The sequence below is a fragment of the Aptenodytes patagonicus genome, chromosome 12 (assembly GCF_965638725.1).
Source record: "Aptenodytes patagonicus chromosome 12, bAptPat1.pri.cur, whole genome shotgun sequence".
Taxonomy (NCBI): domain Eukaryota; kingdom Metazoa; phylum Chordata; class Aves; order Sphenisciformes; family Spheniscidae; genus Aptenodytes; species Aptenodytes patagonicus.
In genome coordinates this window covers 14,816,961-14,838,392 of record NC_134960.1, presented here as the reverse complement: position 1 = coordinate 14,838,392, position 21,432 = coordinate 14,816,961, and the positions used below count along the sequence as shown (strand labels likewise).

The 21,432-nt window shown below is 40.3% G+C and overlaps 1 protein-coding gene across 4 annotated transcripts in view; it reads left to right on the top strand.

The window, feature by feature from the left end:
- The first annotated feature begins 323 nt into the window (after window positions 1–323).
- The window catches only part of GABRB2 (gamma-aminobutyric acid type A receptor subunit beta2), a 181,844-nt gene continuing 160,735 nt past the window's right edge, over window positions 324–21,432 (top strand). The window contains exons 1-5 of one of the 4 annotated variants that reach the window (XM_076349674.1): window positions 324–340; window positions 1,098–1,215; window positions 2,077–2,309; window positions 2,439–2,530; window positions 3,488–3,555. In XM_076349674.1, coding sequence (XP_076205789.1) covers window positions 2,233–2,309; window positions 2,439–2,530; window positions 3,488–3,555 — 237 coding nt within the window. In that variant the 5' untranslated portion in view covers window positions 324–340; window positions 1,098–1,215; window positions 2,077–2,232. Of the gene's footprint in view, window positions 341–668; window positions 1,216–2,076; window positions 2,310–2,438; window positions 2,531–3,487; window positions 3,556–21,432 lie in introns of those variants that run through there. The other 3 variants (XM_076349673.1, XM_076349675.1, XM_076349676.1) reach the window with 3 other exon arrangements.

The following is a 21,432-nucleotide window of genomic DNA, read 5'->3' as shown; positions in this document are numbered from 1 at the left end:
GGAGAGGGGGGCACGATTTGTTCATCCCGCTGGAAACACTGCCAGCGTGTTTGGCTCGCAGGACGGTGCAGCCGAGGGCGGGGGAGCCGCTCGTCCGCGGCAGGACGCGCCGCTGGGGGGGCGGCGGGCTCCCCTGGCCCCGCTTCGGCGGCAGGTGGATGCTGCGGTGCTCGCCGCGGGGCTTCCCCGCTTTTTAGCGCTCCAGCCAGGGTAGCTGCCGGTCCGTATTAAATGGCTGCCTGCTTTTCGGGGCTGCCGGCTGTTTTACGGTTTTGCTGTTTATTTTTTTAGCAGCCCTGCCGCCTCTCGGGGGCAGCTCTCCGCCCCGCCGCGCCCCCAGGTGAGGCTTCATCCCACCACCTCCCTGTCCGCCCCCACCTCAGCCCTTCCTCCCTCGCCCTTCCCGGGGAGCCGCCGCCGCCTCTTCCTTCTCGCCGGGCAGCCACCCCCCGGCCCCGCACCCCTCCCGGCTGCTCCTGCTCCCGGGCCAGGGTGCGCCTGTGTGTGGGCTCGGGGCCGTGCACATCCGGGACACCCCCGGCCCCGGCCGTGAGAGGCGGCCACCTCCGCTTTCCGCGGGGTACGCGCGGCGGCAGGAGGCGGTGGCCCGGCCCGGCCCGGGGGCGGCGGGGCAGGGCAGGGAGCTCCGGAGCGCCCCGGCCGTGTGCGTGCGGGACCGAGCTGTGCCGGGGAGCGAGCGGGCTCTCCAGCCCGCCTCGCTCTCTGTGCAACACCCTCACCCTTGTCTCTCCCCACCCCCCGATTTTTTTCCTTTTTTTTTTTTCCCCCTCCCCTCCTCCACCCTCCTGCAGCGAGTTAAATATTTCTTTTGTTAATTGACGCCCCAAGTGTTCCCAATCCCTTCCCCGCGCAGCCCGGGCCGGCCGAGGACGTGTGCACGCCCAGATCCGCTCGGTGAAGCAGCACAGATCCGCGGGGCCGAGCGGGTATGTGCGTGAGGAGGAGGTGGAGGTGTAAAAGGAGCTACGAGCACAAAACAGATTTGCGAGGAATAATTTAACTCCGGTGTTTGTTGTTTTTCGGGGTTTTAGGTTTTTTCCTTCTCTCTCTCCTTTCTGTCTCTTTTTTCTGCTCAGGATTTAAATGTCACCCAAAGCATCCCTAATTCAGCTTTCTGCTCGTCTCCGGTTTCTTCCGAGGCATTAACTGGATCACACGCTGCATTTGAAGAGCTCGGGTGTTTTACCCACGAAGGTAAGTGGGCTTATGAACCTACACCGGGTCTGGATGGTCACTACAAGCTTGACTGCCTTTCAGGGTGGTGTTTTTCTTCCCCTTTCCCCCCCCCCCCAGCTCCCCCAGCCCCGTGGCCCCGCTTAGCTCTACCTGAGGAACTTGCATCCCTAGGTTAAACATTGGTCGATATATGGAAAATGCGCCGGCGGGCCCGGCCGCGGGGGAGTGGGGCCGCGGGGGCTCCGCGCCCGCCCCCCGAGCACCAGCAAATGATCCGTGGGAGCTGGCGGCGGTAGCAGCCGGCGACCCCTTCCATCCCCAGTGCCTCTGCCCCTGGAACAGCGCCTGGCAGAACAGTAAGGAAGGAAACAGCCTAATCCCCTCTTACAAGAAACTATTCGTCATAATTTCCTCCCCCCCCCCCCCCCCCCCCTGAGAAATACCGTAGGCGCCCATCTCCCCTCCTCCCCCACCGCCCGCCCCCGTTGCAAGCTCCCGGCTCCCTTGCCCGCACCTCGCCTCGCTTCGCTTCAGGCGGTTCTTTCCAGGGACCAAAAAGTTAAGCAGCCCCCTTTTCCCCCCACCTGGCCCTGGCACCATAGGTACGCTGTGCATTCCCCTTTTTAACCTATTCCCCCTCTGTCTAATCCGAGTCCGTCCAGCCCCCGCCCCCCCCCCCCCCCCCGGCTTTAAACTAGGTTGCAAAGCTGCTGTACCCTGCAACTCCTAAAACTTCTCTCCTTGCTGAGATTTATATTCTATACTAACAAAAAGGACAACAAAAATATACTCGATCTTCCTGTGGATGACTTTTTTTTTTTTTAAATAATGCATTTCCTTCTTCCCCTTTAATTTTTTTTTTTTTTTTTTTTTGGCAAGGAAATTTGCTCCATCTCCAGCAGCAACCACTGCTCCTTTTGATGTTGTGGTACGCCGTGCGCATGCGCTTCACATTAGAATTACTGCACTGGCCAGAATAAGTTGGATCTCTTCTTCTCTTCACTGAAACCCTAAATCATATCAAAAGCTAAAGGGATGCTGAGAGTCCGGAAAAAGGGTTACTTTGGGATTTGGTCATTCCCTTTAATAATAGCCGCGGTGTGTGCACAGAGGTAAGTGATGAAGATACCTCTTTTGCTTTACTTTGAATTGCACTGCATGCTGCTGCTGAGAGGAATGTACAGCTTAGGTCTGAGAAATAAGAAATAATATGGTATTACTCTCTTTTTTTTTTTCTTTAGTGTCAATGACCCTAGTAATATGTCACTGGTAAAAGAGACCGTGGATAGACTGCTGAAGGGCTATGACATTCGCTTGAGGCCAGATTTTGGAGGTAATTTGACTGTTTTTGAACGAGAGATTACATACCCGGGCTGTGTACCTTTGGTGTGTGTGGTTTTTAAACATGTTGTGGGTGCTGTTGCTTTGGGGGGGGTGTGTGTGTTGCCATTTTCTCAAGCTGATCCAAAGTTAAGCCCATTGTTACTCAATTTTCTTAGCACAGGATGCTCTTAATGGGATCACTTGAATCTCTGTCATATTTGTAATCGGTCCCTCATTTTGTGTGTGTGCTGATACTTTATTAACCCGTGATTAAGCCCTTGTTTAACTGGTTTTATCGAGATGCAAATCTCTTAAGTTTACCCAACGTTTGTTCCTCTCAGCCTAATGTGCCTGTGATCACAGTTACTATTTTTGAGTACAAGATGTGCTGTTAACCGATACAAAAAATGTCATTTAACCCCCTGCGTGCGCCTACTTCGAACTAGTTTGTTTATTTCGGACGTGTTCGCTGTGGGTGTCCCCTTGCCCCCCGCCCCCCCTTCTGGGGCTCACTGGCCGCCGTCCCCCGGGCTGCCCCTTCCGCCAACGCGCAGGGCTGAGGGCGGCGAGCCGGGTCGCGGAGGCCGGAGCCGCGCTTCCCGGCGGGGGGGGCGGGGGAGCCCCCGCACCCCGGCTGGCCCCGAGCCGCTGCCCGCCCCGGTCTCTCCGGGTGCGCACCCGCCGGCGGAGCGCCCCGCTGCTAACACGTGTGTGCCTGTTACATAAAGCACCGCTGGCGGCGGGCGCGCGGGGCGAACCCGCTGCAAACGCGCGTTCCCCGCGGATCGGTGGGAGCCTGCTTTCGGGAGGGCGGGGGAGGGAAGGCGCGGGGAACGCTTTTTGCCTTCCTCCTGACTTTCTGTTCTTGTTTAAACGTCGCTTCGTTTCTGCCTTAGTCCTGCTAACTCTGGTGAGAATGAGTTAAGTTCTTAGAGATCACATTGCGGACCATCTTGTCGGTTTGCAGGTCCCCCAGTGGCTGTTGGCATGAACATAGACATTGCCAGTATAGATATGGTCTCAGAAGTCAATATGGTGAGTATTTAGGGGTTTGGGGCTGGTTGCTCTCTGAGGGGGTGGCTGTCGCTTCCCCCGCCCCTGCCAAGGCGGAGCGGTGCCCGCGAGCGTGCGGGGACCCGCCGCGGCCTCCTGCCCCGCAGCGCCGCCGGGGCGGAGCACGCTGCCTCCTAGAGGGTCTGGCGGGGGGGAGGGCCGTGTTTACCCCCCGCCCCCCCCCCCCCCCCCCCCCCCGGCGATGGCGTCGGGGGAGGTGGGAGCCCCGGGGCGACAGCGCCGGCCGCGGGGCTGGTTCCTGCGGCAGCGCTCCCGGGGCGCTGCACGGCCGCGCCGCCTCGCCTTGCCGCGAGCAACGGCGCCCCCTGCCGGCCGCGCGCCCTCACGGCACCCCGCCGCCGCCCGGCCGCGCTGCCGCTCCGCGGGGCGCCGCTCGGAGGGGGCCGCGCCCGCGCACCCGGGCCGCGGGGCCGCGCCTCGCCCCGCCGGCTCCACCTCCTCGGGTTCGTGGGGAAACGAAGTCGAGGTTTTAATGGCGAACCCGTTTTTACGCCTTTCTTGGTTTAATTTTTTTTGTGACGTTAAAAAAAATAATTTGCCGTTTTGTCTTAGCGCTGCACTTTCGATTAAAAAAAAAAAAAAAAGGCGGTTTTTACTTCTGTGTATATCCAAAGCTTACCAATATTTCGTAGCCTGACACTATTTTGGATGGTCATGACCGAGTCGATGACTTTACCAGTTTAATTTTTCAAGACGTTTGTCTCTCTTATCTAAATAGTTTGAACTGACAGTGCTCAAATGCTGAATGTGCATAGCTTAATAGCTCAACACTTTCTATGTTTCGCTTTCATTACCTGGGAGACTAATGAAGTGTGGAGAAAACTGGAGGAGTCTCAGATTCATACTGCGGAAGAAGCTGTTCTTGGTTTAGATTAAACTTTTCTAACGTCTACTTTTCTTATTCGGAAATGCTTGGGGTCGAGTTTTGAAGGTTTTTTTATCTTAACTTACATCTTACTTGGTTAAGGACACAGAATTTGGCCTAATACTCTTAAGGGTTTATAGAAGAAGGACAAAATGAAGACACTGAAGCTTGGTTGCAGCAACTGATACAAAACGTGTTTTCGTGAAACACTTGTTACTAGTGATAGAAGTTTATTGCTTGAAACAAACTTGCCATTATTCTTGAAGAAGTTGTAAGGAAACAGTTTTTAAATACAGATGTGATTTTAGGGATACTGCTGTAGCTGTAATGATGCATTTGAAAATAATATTTTGAAAGTTATCAGTTGTGTTAATATCATTCTACTACTAAAATAGTTTGTTTAATTTTTCAGTGGCATGTTTGGGTTCTCAGACGTGTTGCACTGAATGAACTGGCAAACACTTGTTCTCAAACGATGCATTGTGTGATGTACAGGAGTTTTTCCATAATGTAAAATATAGCCCTTGGCCTAATTTGAGGATAACATTACTGGTGGTTGTACTGTGAGGCTGGGAGGTCTTGGTGACAGGGAGCCTGATACTGCTCTTTTTCAAGATACCAGGAAAACTCCAAATAATTTCGCCCCGAGCAACATTACTTGTGAAATATTTCTGAGTGGCTGAAATGGGCTTCCAAACTTTGTTTCACTAAACTTGTGATTTAGTATTCTACCTTCAGGAGCTTTAAGTGCAAAGAAAGAAAATGGCATTGTATTTTAAACCACTTGCTTTTCAAACCACTTGCTTTTCATTGAAAGAACTATGGGTAGGAGGGAGATGGACGTATGGAGAGCCATGAGCAGTGTGGGAATGATGAGGGTTTTCTTGCTGGAACTGCGATCTGCTAGGTCAGTGTCATATCTGCACGTCTTCAAAACTGGAAGGTAGTGCCAAATGTTTTCTTTTCTTGTGAAAAGAAATGATTGTGAAGATTGTTCTGAATCTTCTTTTCTTTGCTTCTTTCAATGATTTCTAGAAATTTGGTCTCCCGATCAAAGGTGATAGCATATCAGAATACTGTGATCTGACACTTACTCTGTTTTATAGTTAGTCTGTATCATTTTTAGTTTTCTGTAGTCAGTTTATTGTGTTTCTATAATGAAGTGTTTGACCTTTGTGAGAAAAGTCTTTTCAGACTATCTGCACAACTCCGGGGGGGTGGGGCAGGGGGCAGGAAATGTATAGGCAATTTTGTCCCACACATTTGCCTAAAGCATTCGAGCTCTGGGCTTGTTTTATTCTAAGAAGCTACCTATTTCTTAAAACCAGGCATTCATTTTACATATTTTTTTTTCATTTACAGCTTCAGAAGAGATTTCAAACCAAGACTATTTTCTTAATCTGCTTAACTGAAAAATGTAACAGTTCATTTTACAATGATCTGTATAGCATAACAAGTACTATTATACCCTGATAGGCCTTGAATGAATGAGAAGTGACACATGCAAGCGGACAACAAAATATTTGGTATCCAAGGCCTTAACTTTTTCCTTGCAAAGTCACCAAAATTTGGGGTAGAAACCAGGACCAATACCATTGAATGCTAGCTGATGCAAAACTTCTGAGATAATGAGAGACACAGAAAGAATCTTCTGGATTTATGGACCTATTTTCTGAGCCATGGGCTTGCTGTTGCTTTTCCTGTAGTCATGGCAAACACCACTGACTTGAGATAAAGGCACATCATTGCCTGGGGTCATGTAATTAACATTAATGGGATCAAACTTTTGCTTTGGCAGGAAGGCTAAACAATCATAGTTACTTAGCTTGACATCATTTCTGTTAATTCCAATGTTAACTTACTTTAAAATTATTGTCCTTACATTTCTCTTCTAGTCTTGACATATTCCATCTGCCATATGCATTTGTGCAGCTCTGCAGGCACAAGGCTTGTCTCCAGTCTCATGAAGTAAATCATAAAGTTTTTACTTTGTTGAACAGGAGAATTTAAAGTCACCGTTATAGAAAGTAAATGTGTGTTTAGGATGTTCACGAATATTATTGTTGACTTTGAATTCTTAAGGGTGATAAATACTTCACATCATAAACTCATAGTGTAACAGGCTTTACAGCTGCCTACCAAATATTTCTTGTATACCACAGAGTTGACACTGTAAGCTGTTTAACCTTTTGTAGTCAGAAACTTAAACTGGCATATATCTTAGTTTTCAAAAATGGTTTCTAAGTACTGGTACTTGTGAACATAATTCTTTCCAGCTCTGGGCAATGCAATGAATGCACATGAGAAAAGTGAGAGCTTCAGGCGTATGTGGTTGTTGACAAGTGTAATGAATATTTGGACTTCTTTTTTTTTTTCTTTTATTTTGCAAAGAAATAATATACATCAGGTAGTGATTTTATGCAATACAATAATGATTATGGCTACTTCCACTCACCTCTCTGGACCAGGCCCTGCAGTATTGTTGAGGGTGTGCTTTATGCTGGTTATACTGTAGACTTTCTTAAGGTTTCTTTTATTCGGGTAACAGTGGAAAACAAACATGGAGAGGTGTGAAAGCTACTAAAATGGTTTTCCTGGGCTAATGAATTTGATCTTACATAAGATTAGCTGTATTGCAGTGAGTCTAATGCAATGTTCTCAAAATGGTTTCCAGGTGTTTCTTATGATACTTGAATTTTCTTCCTACCTTCCTTTTCCTTAATACTAACTACTCATTGTAAAAATATCTCCAGAGAGCTTAATAGTTTTTTTCTTTTTTTTTTTTCTTTTTTAAATAACCAGTGCTAGCTGGGATGTCACATTTTCACATTTTCATCTCCTTAGTTAATTATTAGAGTAGACCCCTTGACAACACAGCAGCTAATACTGTTCTCCATTCTAATTTTCCCCCCTTTCCTCCCAACAGTTCCCTCATAAAGTATTTTAAAAAATTGGTACAGGTTCATTAAGAAGTACAGAAATAAATTTTCTTCCCTAGACACCACTGAAGATTTTGCATAACATGTTGTACATTTGATCTATCTAGATAAGACATGAGAATTTCTATGGATAATGTCAGTCATGTGTCTTGGCTTATTCCCTATTAAATAGGTCAACATTTTCTTTCTTTTTTTTTTTTTTTTTTTCCTTTTTTCAACCCCTTCCTTGGTCTGTAGCTATTCTGGGATTCTAGTACAGGATGTCTTGAAAAGAGAGAGAAATGTTCCATGGATATATATTTTTAGCCAGAAAATATACACTTTTTGAGGTAATTGGTTGTATATTTAATTAAATATAACTATTCATACTGTGGGTCACTGGGGGTCTGCAGAGAGGAATCTGAACAGTTTATTTAATTTAAAGTATTTGCTTGCTTATTACTGTACAGATTTTAGCATGTGGACTCTGTGTACATGGAGTTAAATAGTTACAATAGATTGGTTTGTCTTAGTGGGAGCCATTAGGGTTGATTGAGTGCATAATCCTTCCATCAAGTGGGAGTTGGAGAAACAAAGGAGTTGTTATCATCTGTCAGGGAAAGGTTTACTTATTAGTGTATGCCAAGTTTTACACAACAGAACCTAATAACTTCAAAGCTCTAGGAAAAAAAAAAAAAGCAGCTTTTCTAATATTCTATTTCATGTCTATATTCAAGATATGCCAAAGTTGCATAAAATAGTAAGTATCATACTCATAGATCAGGATATTCTCAGCCTGAAAAAGTAAAGGCACAGCTGTAATTCGCTGATAGACCTCTGACTTTCAGTTGCTTTTGATAATAGAGACCCACTACTGGTTTTCTTAAAATCTCTCATGTTTTCTTGAGGTATTTTCAGTAGGGGAGATGAACGAAGCTCAAGAGACATAGGCTTAGATTATGAAAACAACGGGAGCTGTGTGGCTACCTCTCAAGTAGCAGCAGTTATCTTTGCGTGAAAAAGGAAGAGATGGCTTGTGATATAAAAAGAAATGGGGGTTAAGTGGTAAGGAAATAGGGTGGAGCTGTTCCAAACCAGAAAACTCAGGGGAAAAGTCCTGGTAAAGAAAAATGAAGAGAGAGATAATCGTAAAACAGGAGAAAGTGTCCTATATATACTGGTATAGAAAGAGGTGAGGAAAATGGTTCCCATCAGCAGTGTCTTCTTTTGTCGATCCATTCTGGTTGTACATGTTGTTGTACATGATCCATAGCGAGAATAAGGAGAGGACGGGACTGAAAATGCATTGAAAAGGAAATATTAGAAATAGTGGGAAGGTGTTGTTTCCCTAATCCTAAATACTTCCTGCTGCTAGAGACCGTTGGTTTTATTGTTTCCCCTGTGTCATAGATACATATGCTTCTTCACACAAAATTGCATTTCTCAGCAGACAGTTTGAATTTGTCTCTCCCTGAATTATTGTGCTTGTACACTACTGACTCAAACTGAAGTGTCTACAGAGACTCCTGTGAATGCAGAGCAGGTGATGTATATCTTAGAAGTAAGAACTTTTTTTACTGAAAGCTGTTTCACCTGTTCCTTCAGTTATTGTCTGGGATAACATCACAAGACCTTTATTTTCGAACTGAAGTAAATTATATTAGTATGGATTTCTATTTCTTGTTACTACATATTTCTAATTGACGTGTTTTCCTTTCTTAGCTTTAAGGTATGTAAAAATAAATAAGAGCTCCCGTGTTCAAGTAAAAGGCTTATTCTTGGGGACCAAAGCAAGTATTCTAAAGCAAGTATTCTTATTGGTATGCTACATGTGGATTGAAGTTTTCATGTTGGTTTTGCTAGAACATATGTAGCCACAGTGTGAAATGATTTCTGTAGAACATATATGCAGGAATATAGTGAGTTTGTAACTACTTTTATAAGCTAGCTCAGAAACAGTAACATATTATGTATATTTATATTTATTATGTGTATCTATATTATATATATCTAGAAGCATGGCATAATTCTTGTTATTTCTTTTTAAGGTCCAATATAAATAGTTTGTTAATTGGATTGCACTTTTGGTGTGCTACAGTGTTGCAAAACTTTAATCAGTAGAAAATCTTCTTGTTTCATTGGTGGTGGTGATTTTTTCAAAGTGATTGCTGACTTCAGCAGACCAGGGGATGGTTGTCAGTAATTTAAAAAGATTGCCTTGGAGGTGATTTGTACAACTGAATTAATAATTATTGCCTCCTTGTTTTTAGAAAGCCTTGACCTATAAATATTTAAGTAATCTGGCTCCTGCCATAGAAGAAAAGATAAATATATCTTTAATATGTTTTATGGGCAGTGTCTTGGCGCTAAAGTGTGGGAATGAACATGAAGTGTACTTTGTTAGCTCCTACTATAGGCTGCTTTTTCATAACTTCTCTATTGAAAATCATATAAAATCTTTATAGATGAGCCATGTAGTAGAATGAAAGATTTTTATGTTGCACTCTACAAACTTGTTACAAGTTTAAGCTGTTCCAATGGTCGTATTTGTGCTTCTTAGTGACTCTAAAGTCTGTCAGTGCACCATGACTAAATCCTTATAATTCCTCCCTCCCTCCCTTTTTTAATCTTCATATCCCATGCAGCCCTCTGCAAGGTCTATGGTATTCAACGGTGTTGAAGTACAGTCTTGCATAGTAATAATTCTTTTATTTTTCTAGAAGTAATCCAGATTCCTTCTAGGCTTTTAGTTGTTAGTGCTATAGGTCTCTGCTAGTGCTTGTATAAATTAGGTAAGCAAAATTTAGTCTCTTCATTTCAAAGGAGGGTGCTCATCCATGAGGTAATTTTTGAAATGCTTCTTTTAAGGTAATGGAAGATAGCATCTTGTTTGTCTTTAGAGTTAAGAACTTTAGAAATAGTCAAATATCTTTGAGTTATTAATATGGAAAAATTGGCTACTATGGGTGGATGCAATCTGTAATTTAAAAATAAATGAACTTGCATAATTACATTAAAATTGTAGACATACTGTGGGTTGACAAAAAGATAAACAGGACAGAAGCAGCTTTTGTGCTTTATTGTAATTATTCTTACTATGCTTCTACAGGGTTTCACACCCCGCTCACATTTCTTGACAACAGTGCTATGTACAATGGATGTATAATGGCTAGTATAACACAAGCCTTGTAGGAATAGCGACAGAGTGGGCATATTTGCAGTTATAGTCTTACCTGTCTGAAGGCCAGGTTGTGAAGTAGCAGTGCTCTCACTTTATAGGTTTTGCCTATGAAGATCCTTGCATGCAAGTTGTCTGGCTAAGTATTTTCAAATTAGCTAATTGATGCAAAGATTCTCCCAGACTTGGAATCACATCTATTGCATGTGTGCGTTTTGTATGAGTTTGGCAAATAGGTATGTAAATACTTCCCAATCAAAACTAAAATTTCTGTTCTAAATACAAAAAGACATTTAACATTGAGGAGGTTGACATGTATGCAACTGGATATAGAATTTGTAGATCATATTTAACGTAGGCTATCACAGGCCAGATAAAGCATTTTGAGTGTGAGCTCTTCCATGTCCCCAGACTTAAAGAACAAGGGGACTGTGCTATTTCTGTCTCTCTTGAGCTGCTTTTTGCATACCTCCATCAAGGTTAAATCCTATTAATTTTTATTCTGTAAATACTGACAGAGGGATTCATTTGTTAGTTTTCAAGTAATAAGAATTTAACTACATGGAGAAAAGAAAGCAACCCTTCTGAGATGCATTTTTGCATTTCAAGTATGTGCTGTTATAGTAGATACAGCGGTTCAGAGTATTTCCACTGATTTTTCCTATAGACAAACCACTGATTCGTTGTGATTATGCTGAAAGACACATTCAACTCTATAAATTTTGAACAAGTAGAAGAAAAAATTACAGGAAGTTTGGCCTGGACAGAGGTGGTATATTAAATGGCACTAATGAATGCATATTAAAAAAATCCAGCTGCTTGAAGTGGAAAGTCCTTGTTCCTGTGCCTCCTCTCTAGACTATTTTTTCTTTCTTTTCTTCTTTAATGAATAGGCATTTCCATTAACTAAGCAACTCTGTGAAAATGGATTAAAAGCCAGAATTTTCCTTCGCAGTTGAGTGTCCTGATTGCTGTTTTTGAATATCTCCTTCCTGTGGTCATGAGTTTTGAATTCTTTGCTGCATAGTAGCCAGTGAACCTCTATTCTAGATAGTTTATTAGCCTATGGTGGTTGTGAGTGGAAGTATTCAGGTTGCAGAGGACCAGGAACAGAGATCTTTCATGTAATGAATTAACCTACGAAAGGCTCCCAACACATCCTTTACCTTCTCCTCTGTTGCTGGAAATGTTTTTGAATTACAGTAGCTATGACTTGCTATTATGTTAGTGTCCTGGTTTCGGCAGGGATAGAGTTAATTTCCTTCCCAGTAGCTGGTACAGTGCTGTGTTTTGGATTTAGGGTGAGAACAATGTTGATAACACACCGATGTTTTAGTTGTTACTAAGTAGTGCTTACACTAGTCAAGGACTTCTCAGCTTCTCCTGCCCTGCCAGCGAGAAGCTGGGAGGGGGCACAGCCAGGACAGCTGACCCCAACTGGCCAAAGGGACATTCCATACCATGTGACGTCATGCTCAGTATAGAAACCGGGGGGAGTTGTCTGGGGGGGGAGGTGACCGCTGCTTGGGGACTGGCTGGGCATCGGTCGGTGGGTGGTGAGCAACTGCATTGTGCATCACTTGCTTTGTGTATTCTTTTATCATCACTATTATTATTATTACTATTTTCTTTTATTTCAATTATTAAACTTTTTTAATCTCAACCCATGAGTTTTCTCACTTTTACTGTTCTGATTCTCTCTCCCATCCCACTGGGGAGTGGGGGGAGAGTGAGCAAGCAGCTGTGTGGTGCTCAGTTGCCGGCTGAGGTTAAACCACAACAGTTCTGCATGTCTTAAGCATACTAACTTTATCTACTTTTTCATGAGATTTAAATATTGTAAACCTGTCTGAATGGGCTTAAGTGGGAACAACGTGCCTGCGCACCTGGAGCAGCTCCATCCTGAATAGAAGTGCAGTACAGATCTTGTGGAATTGGGAAACTAAATAGTCAAAATGGCAGAAACTTGTGAATGTAACCTTTTCCAGAGATGAGTCATCACAGACAATTTTCTTGAAAAGTTGTTTTGGACTGACATAGGGCGAAGGGCCCTAATGTGCAAAATGCCCTAAATATTATTTTTTTTTTTTTAGGTATGACCCTTGGAGAAAAATGGGGCAGAAAGCGTAGAGTTAGGTAAAGGTCATGCTAAACCCATTTGAGATGAGAAGAAGGTCTTCCAGAAAAGTTTGTGTTTTTTCATCTCTTTGGGATGTCTGAGAGCTGTGACTATTTAGTTTTAGATTTTCGGAAGTGTTTCTCATTTAACTTCCATTGTGTACGGCTGTGAAGTAGCCAGAAGTTCCTATTGCTTTCAAGGAACTGAAGGCATTTTTTTCTCAGTGAGAACTGCCTGTTAAAACATGGTATTAATTAATTAATAATTAATTAATTATTCAGATAATTAAGTATCTGAAAAAGATACTGAAGCTTTTTGAAAAACTATTCACTGTCATGGATGCAGAGCCATTTTGAAAATCTGGTCCTAATTTCTATTGTAGATTAATTTTTTTTTAATGGAAGTTTAAATTGTTTTTTAATACTTTTAAAAAGTATTAAAAGTATTATATCCTTATAAAAATATAAATATAATAAATATAAATATAATATATATAAATATAAAAATTATATCCTTATAAAAATACTTTTAAAAAGTATTAAAAGTATTATATCCTTATAAAAAGGATCTCTGTGCAGGGAGATCCTTTCTGCTCAGCTGAGTAAAATTAGTGCTCAAACTTGTTTGTTCTTTGTATAGGCCTTTAAAAAGGTATTTTGAAAAAAAAAAAAATATATATATATACACACACATACTTTATTGCATCCATTTAGCAAAAGCAGTGAAATATTTTTAATTCCTTATGGTCCGTAAGGGTAAATATGTGTTGTCATTTGCATAACAATTATTACCCAGTAGTCCAGAAGTCATTATGGTCCATTGTGTGATCCGTATTTGTTTCTTTTATAAAGTGTAGTTTTGAGTTAATAGACCCTGCAGCTCCAAAGGAGTTGTAGAGCATTGTGAATTTTTTTTTTTTCTCTCTTTCAAGGACTGCTGACCCAATAGGGTCTGTTGGCTCCCTCAGGGGAGTCAGAGTAACAATGTTAATCCATGTTTGACAAGATGTGCACTGAAGGAGTCATAATTTAAGTAAAACAAAATTAGTTTGAAGGTCCAGTAGACTGAGTTTCTAAATTAAATAATTTAGGAGTGTAACTCTTTTATTATTCCTTATTATGAAATGATTTATTCTTTTAGATAACATGCAGGGAAGAAGGAAATAGGACTAAACAAATATGCATGTCATTTACAAATGAAAAGCAGAATTTTGCAACTAATTGCATCATTGTTTCACTACTCATGTAAGTCCAGAAAGGCTTCCAAAGAAGCCTTTTAATCAGTCCGAAATCTCTCTAAAATTTCTGTGAACGCTCAATCCATTGTACTGTTGCTCTGTTGACCTGTTGCTCTTTTTCACTGACGTTTTGCGATGCGAGATGCTTTTAGGAATTCCATCCCTAATAGAATTAGAGATGTAATGTTCATATTGTGTAGCATATGCCACCTTAGGTTGCTCAGGATAAAATGCTTAACAACCTAAGTAGATTAAAAAAAAAAGACTCGCAAAATTACTTTCTTTTTTCGATTTTGAAAGAAGCCTTTTCAAAGATGTAGGAACGTTTACTGACTTAAGCATAGCTGAGACCTTTCATATCAAGTTTCAGTCAAAAATATGTTGTTATAGCTGATGTATAAGTCCCCGAAAAATAGATTTCTAATGGAAATGCCAGGAGACCCTTAACTATAATCATTCTTGTTAGTGTAAATGCCTAGAAATGAATACAGTTTTCACTGATCTACTATTATGTGACACAAGTGACCACTTACAGAGAAATCCATAATAATTCTAGTTAACTGGCTGCATTCAAAAATGCAGTTAAAAGTACCCACCTCTGTGCATAGGCTTTGCGGAATGCTTTCGTGAGCTCAAGTCCCATTTTGAAGATATAAAAGGTGTAAATCTGATGCTGATTTTTCCACTGAGGCTATTTCTGCCTTGTTTTCACAGGAGATTTGTGGGTACTTAAATGACTTGAAATGGAATACAAGATGGCTCCTATAATGTCTCGGACATTAAGTGTGAGTGGGGACAGGGTAGTAGTCTCCAAAATTGTTGCTGTGCAATAGGTGCTCTTTTGAAGTGAATGGATGTACTTGGTAGTTTTTATTGGCCAGAAAGTCATAACACCTTGCTGGCAGCTTTGATTTACGGATATTTAAAAGGTGATGAGTCCGATCATAGGAAGAGTGTACTTTTTTTATTCTTAGTCTTGAGTCTGTACCATAACCAAATGCATTGGTGAGGCAGCATTAGGAGGCTCATGTGGTCCCTACCAGGGCCAAACTTTGCCTGTTGATAAATGGAAGACATCAGTTCACATCAATATCTTTCTGGCATCCTTTTTTACTTTGAGTTAAATGAATAAAAATGAACCTTTTTGTTCCAAATCATAAAATCATCTTGGGTAAGGTAGATGGTAATGCAAAGTCTTAAGTGTAGAATTAAATTTTGATTAACTTTTTAATTAAATTGACTTTTTGAGAACACAATGATGTATGAACTTTTGATATGGCATGTGACATTTCAGAGATAGACATCTATGCTACAATAATATGCTGACTAGATAACAGTTTTGTTAAAGCATGAAGGCAGCAATTATTTAGTAAAGATTCAGAATGAGTGATTTCAATCAAAATTGCTGTTCTTGTATATGAAAAGGTTTTGGTTTAATCAGTTTTATAGGGAAACAATTGTTTTTGTAAAGAAGTATTTCATACTGTATGTAACTTAAATTTTATCGAGTTAAACTTTTTAGAAACAAAGAATGTGCATATTTGTTTTCTCATGAAGTAATTAATCCCAAAGAACATTTTCAAATGGAGCATGTAGTACTGGTGGCAGATCAAACCATTGTTAATTTTTTTTTTTTGTAATTTTAAATAGTTTGCATTTATTCCTTTCAGTATCCATTAGCAAATTATAATGGAAAAAACATATTTTTTTTAAACTGGATATCATATCATTATAGTTAAATAATATATTGACTGCAATATACACAACCTTTTTATCTTTGTAGGTGTTAGGAACCAAAATATTATTCAGCTGGAGAGATTAATATTTCCACTCTTCTCAGGTTCTGTCTAATAAGATACCACAGGTTTTGGTTTGTTTTTTTTTTCTCCTTTTCTGTCCATACTCTGCTGTGTCTTTCTTGATGAACGACATCACCACCACCACTCTTACATCACCGTTTTAGAAGTCAATCCCTGTATGCTTGTGGTTACTTGTAACTCAGTAGTAAAATCGCTGTTTGGCTTTTGAAAATTGTTTCTCAGAGTTCTGTATTTTGAGGACCATTTGTTGTCAAAAGAAACATGTCGCTGTGTTGTTTGGCTGGTGTGGAGCCTGTGTCTACCTCTGCCACTTTGAAATTTATTATTCAGAACTGCAGGATGTAGTATGAGAAGCAATGTATTGAAACCACAGTACCAAGATTGAGGTCAAATATTAGCCAAAACTTTTAGTAGTACAAATACCAGAAGGCTGAAATTGATGATTTACGTTACTCTTAAAGAGCCACTATGATTTCATTGGAAAGATTATAGGTCTAGTTGATCCTACTTTGGGAGAAAAGGAAGGAGTGAGAAATGTACAGCAGGAGTTCTACGTCATAAATGCATGACTTCATTACAGTTAGCATTCTGAACAAAGATTTTTGTTTGTTTATTTTGAATGATATCTTAAATGGGAAGGAACTGTGTTTGGGTAGCCTTAATTATGAAATAAAGAGGTGAGCCAATATCTGCTTTTCACTGTTTCAGGTAATGTGGAACTGAATATTAAATAAATTTTAATAGATTAATACTATTAATGCACTGTTAAAACATAAATTAATGCTGTTTCATAGCTCAATGATAAATGACAGACTGCTTGCTCAAGCTTGAAATCAGATTGTTTTCCACAAATTGAAAAATAATTCTGTATATCTGATGGGAAAATCAGGAAAACAGTGTTATAACATATCAACAGACTAGACAAATTGAATTATTTTTCTATGACTCAGATTTTTACCTTAAATTTTGATTTTGCCTCAAAATCTTTCTGCCTCAAAAATGTATCTCTTAACCTTTCCTTACCTTTTTTGTTATCTTTAAGGTAAGGAAAACTACAGTTGAGCTTAAGTAACAATAGCCATTTAAAAAAACAAAAACCAACAGACGTTCTTCTCTGTGTAGACATACAGCAAGATAACATTTCTTTTAATTGCTGTTTTTTATTTCCTTAGGCCTAGTTAGAAAGCAAGTGACAAGGAGGAAAGCTTGGTTTGAGAAGGTAGAAAGGCAAAATCTTGACAAGGGGATGTGAGAGGAATAAGCACATATGGAAGAAGGTCTGGTCCTATAGTATAGCAGCATGGAGTTTTATGCTAGTTTATGAAAACAAACTTGTTTTACGTTTCTGATAGTTGTGATATTCAGGTATGCGAGCTGTATGAAAGCAGTAAGAGTAAAAGTAATTCCAGCAGTTAAGTGGCAATATCTACATGTATTAAATTGTTTGATTTAGTTATGGTGGTACATATAGTCATATGGTAATGTATCACAAGAAATTATTTTGCACAGCTTAAACATTTTTTGCATTCATGAACCTAGAAGGAGTCAAGTCTTTGTTTTTATGTGCTACATCAGCAAGGTAATGGTGTTTAGCTGTGTTTGCGTGATTGTATTAGATTGCCAGATATGGCCTAGGAGTAGTTTTTTTGACAATAGAGAGCCTATACTGTGGCTTGAAATGGGAGAGAGTAATTTCACTCCTAAAAGTGATTATTCTCTTTTCTTTCAGTTTATAGTTTAATTTTGGAGTTTTTTTGTTTTTGTTTTTTTTTTTTTTTAACTATTGAGGGATGAATGTTGTTTCAGTCTAGTACCTCTACCAGACACTGTGGTCAGTACATTAGGTAAGATCACAGTGATTTGCATACGTTATTAATGTGTAAACTATACCTTACGATTTCAGCCTTACTTTCGGTATGTATGTGAGACCTCTAGCACATCTATTTCCAGCATATGTTTGTGCTACAGTCAAGTGATTCTGGTGCTTATTGGGCATATGGCATGAATATGTGGTTGCGTTGTTAAATGCCTACTGATTTTTACCAGTGATCTTCGGCAAGAATATTCTTTTCCGAGAAACTTTTAAAATACGTGTGCTGTGGTTATTTGGAAGCATCACTTCATGGCCCCTTGTTTTTACGACATAATAAAATGGCTTTAAATCTGAGTGGTTCTAGTTGGAGTGTCCCATGGGCTGAATTCACTGAGATCAGAAATGTAAGGGTGGCTTTGTTCTTGTTGGAGTCAATATTTATATCATATATGTTTTTCTGGGGGAAAGAGGCTTCCTGACTTGAAATGTATGGTTTTTATGTTGATTATCATTTGTGGCTGGAGTTTTTGGGATCGATCATTATTCCTTTTGCAGACATGCTGACACGGGGTTTTTGCTGTTTTGTTGTTGGTTGTGGTTTGTTGTGGGTTTTTTGTTTTGGTTTTGTGGTTTTTGTCTTTGGGGGTTTTTTTGGGTGGGTTTTTTTTTTGATGGTAGTGTCAGTGTAAGCAATTGTCTAAGATATATTTCATGGCTCGCATTGAGTGTGTGGAGACTAATATTCTGTGTGTGTAAATTTTGGGGTTTTTTTTTAATCAGTTTAAGGAGAGGCAGTCTGTAAGGCGAGGCTGTGTTTGTGGAATTGGCAATTTGGTTTCTATGGAAGACACTGGGTCTTGTCACCTGTTGAAGACAGAAGAGCTGCTTTGCTACTGTTACAGCTAATTACAGTCTGTAAGTGGTGGCTCGCACAGTGGTGTGTTGAAGGCAGTCTTGCTTCTGGAATCTTCTTATATCTCATATACTTATGTTTCAGGAGAATGTTAATTTAGACTGTCTTCTAAGTTGCTACTGATCTTCAGGTTTTAGTGCAATATATATGTATTTTATTAGGGCCACTTCTAGATTTTTGTGTTGCTCATATATTCTTCAATAATAAATTGAGCATATATTCTTTATGGAGTCTTTAAATATATTTATGAAACTTTTATTTCAGAGCAGGAAGTTAGAACATAAAGTATATGAGACCTCATGTTGAAATCTGAGTGGAAATGAATAGAGTTACTCAGCATCCAGACAAATTTTTGACAGATATTGGAATTTGATACCTCATTTGCAAATATGTACATGCACAGTGTTCCAAAGAGCTTGAAATATTATATAAACAATGACTATATTTGAGATCCTCCATTTTGATATATTTGGATATGAAACCTTAGCATATAGGAACATACAATAAGTGATAAAGTGTCCAGAGTAACCATGGAAGACACTTCAACCTACATGCTATGGCTTTGGAAGCCCATGTTCTAAACTTATTTAAGATCAGTTGTATTTAGTAAGCCTAACACATTGTCAGTTCTACCAACATAGGTGAAGTCATATCCAAACATTTACAAGATGCACTCTGGTAAAATCTGAGATTGTAGAGAGAATGAGGTATAATCATTGTGAATTAACAGCAGGCAACTTATCAGACTTGTGAAAGAAAGTAAATTATATGAACCAGTTTAATCCACAAATAAACACAAATTGTAACTGTGAACCTTGAAAGTCTTTGTTAGTGTCAATTGATTCACACGTGTGTAGGATATCTTTAAAATGCAAGGCTAACCTTAGTTTTAAAATGTTTTGTCCTGCTTGGCAGAGAAGTAAATTACTCAAATTGGCTTGCCAAGAGAGATGGTTGGTCTGTCTTTGTTTAGTTTTTGAAGAAACACAATACTACAGAAAAAAGCATTAAAACATGGAGGAAAAAATGTTCAGTAAAAGATAATTGACTTGCATAAAGGAATTGACGAAGAAGTGTGGAAAAAGATCCCAATGCATGTGAAAGGCAGAAGGCTTAAACTACTATTAAGAGTATTGTGGAAGGTCAAGGATCTTCTTCAAGGCTCACTGAAATCTTTTGATGAGTCATTTATAAATGTTTTATTAAAGGTATAGCAAATTAATATTTTGTGGCTTTTTTTTCCCCACTCAATACATGACAGAAGCATAATAGAAAAGGGAAGTGGACAAAAAATTCTGCTGCACCACATTTGTGTGGTTTCCATCAAGCAGCCCCTTCTGTCCCATGGTGGTGAACTCTTTTGTTTCTCCCTATTTCTCCTGTTGGGTATTTCCAAGATATTGCTCACACAGAAAGAAGCATGGAGGCAAATTCTGATCGCTGTCTGTGAAGGCATTCTGCCTTCCTGCTGTGCAAGAAGCAGGATTTAGGAGCTAAATTGGCATGTTCAAGGAAGCTCTGTCAGAGAATTAGCTGGACAAGGACTGGTTTTGTTTGGTTTTTTTTTTAACTATCAGACAAAACCAATCTTTGACTGCCCTGGTAAGAAGCTGTGAACTGGTAAATCCTGGGGTCGCCATTCATTAGTGTAGCAGAAGTCACTTAACAAGGAGTACTTATTTTTGCTATTACTCACTGGGCCTATAGGTTGGAATTGTTGACAGTGTTTTTGAATGCAGCTTTCCACCTACTGATTTTTAAGATCAGTGTCTTCAGGGGGAAGGATGTAAGCCTAGTATCAGGGCAGATCTTCACATACATTTAACTTGTGTGCCTAAAGCTCAACCTACTTTGCAGAAGGCGGTAATAATCAGGACCTTTTCTGTACTCGTTCTCCAAATAAAGTCCATGGTTATTAGATCTGTGGGTCTTTTACTGCTAATATTGTTAAGACAAGCCTTCCTTCTGAGGAGGATTCTCACTCAGGAATCCTGAGGCGGGTGAGGAACAGCAAATTGCACTGTTCTGTGCATAAGGTCCGTAAGAAGAATAACAAATGGAAGAACAACGTCTAATTTATACAAAGGAAAAGACAGAAAAGGGGTTAAGAACTAAGCAGGCGCATCTCTGAGTGCAGGGAGGCAGAAGAGAAGAACATGTTGGCTTTGAAATTTTCAGCCCTGGGATGCAGACTGCCACGCTAGGAAACTGGAAACCAACGAGGTGATTGCGAAAGAAAGTAACTGCCCAGTTTCAGATTTTTTGTTCCTTTTAGAATTTACTCCTAATAACTGAACGGTCATCAAGACAAGTAGCAAACCATGACAGTTTAACCTTTTGTAATGGAAGGTGAAGTTAAATGATGGTTCCTGTTACTTGTTCTGGGATCCAGGGCTAAGTCCGAAAATGAACAACATGGTGCTATCAGGTACTATGGAAAAATAGGGTCTCTTAGTCACCTCTCCTTGATCACTGAATTCTGGACCAACTGATACTTAAAAGATGATGTTTTGAAGGCCATGAAAGACAGCCATAGTAAAAGAAGCAAGAAATTAATAGAGGATGAATACAATAAGTAGCTTTTAATTACATTTGTTCTAAATGTTGATATATTGATGCATCTTCCAAACTCAAAATAGAGAAGAGATAAAGTAGCGTGTGTGTATATATGTATTTGTAGGCTGGAGGAACTTGTGTCATTTCTAAGATCTGGAAGAGAATGCCAGTGTATATGGCTGTGTGACTAGCTTCTTTGGTAAAGATGGATATGTAATATATCATTTTGTAATAGGAGAAACCACATGCTGTTATCGCTGTTGTTTGGGCTACATAAGTAGACTATGTAGTACATGTAGGTGAATTTTCCCTCACCTTCCTTTTTTAAGTAAGAGATAAGTGAAAGCTTAACTGAGAAAGATAAGTGAAGGTGGGTTATAGACAAGGTTTTGTAAATCAGTATTTCTGTATTTTAGTTC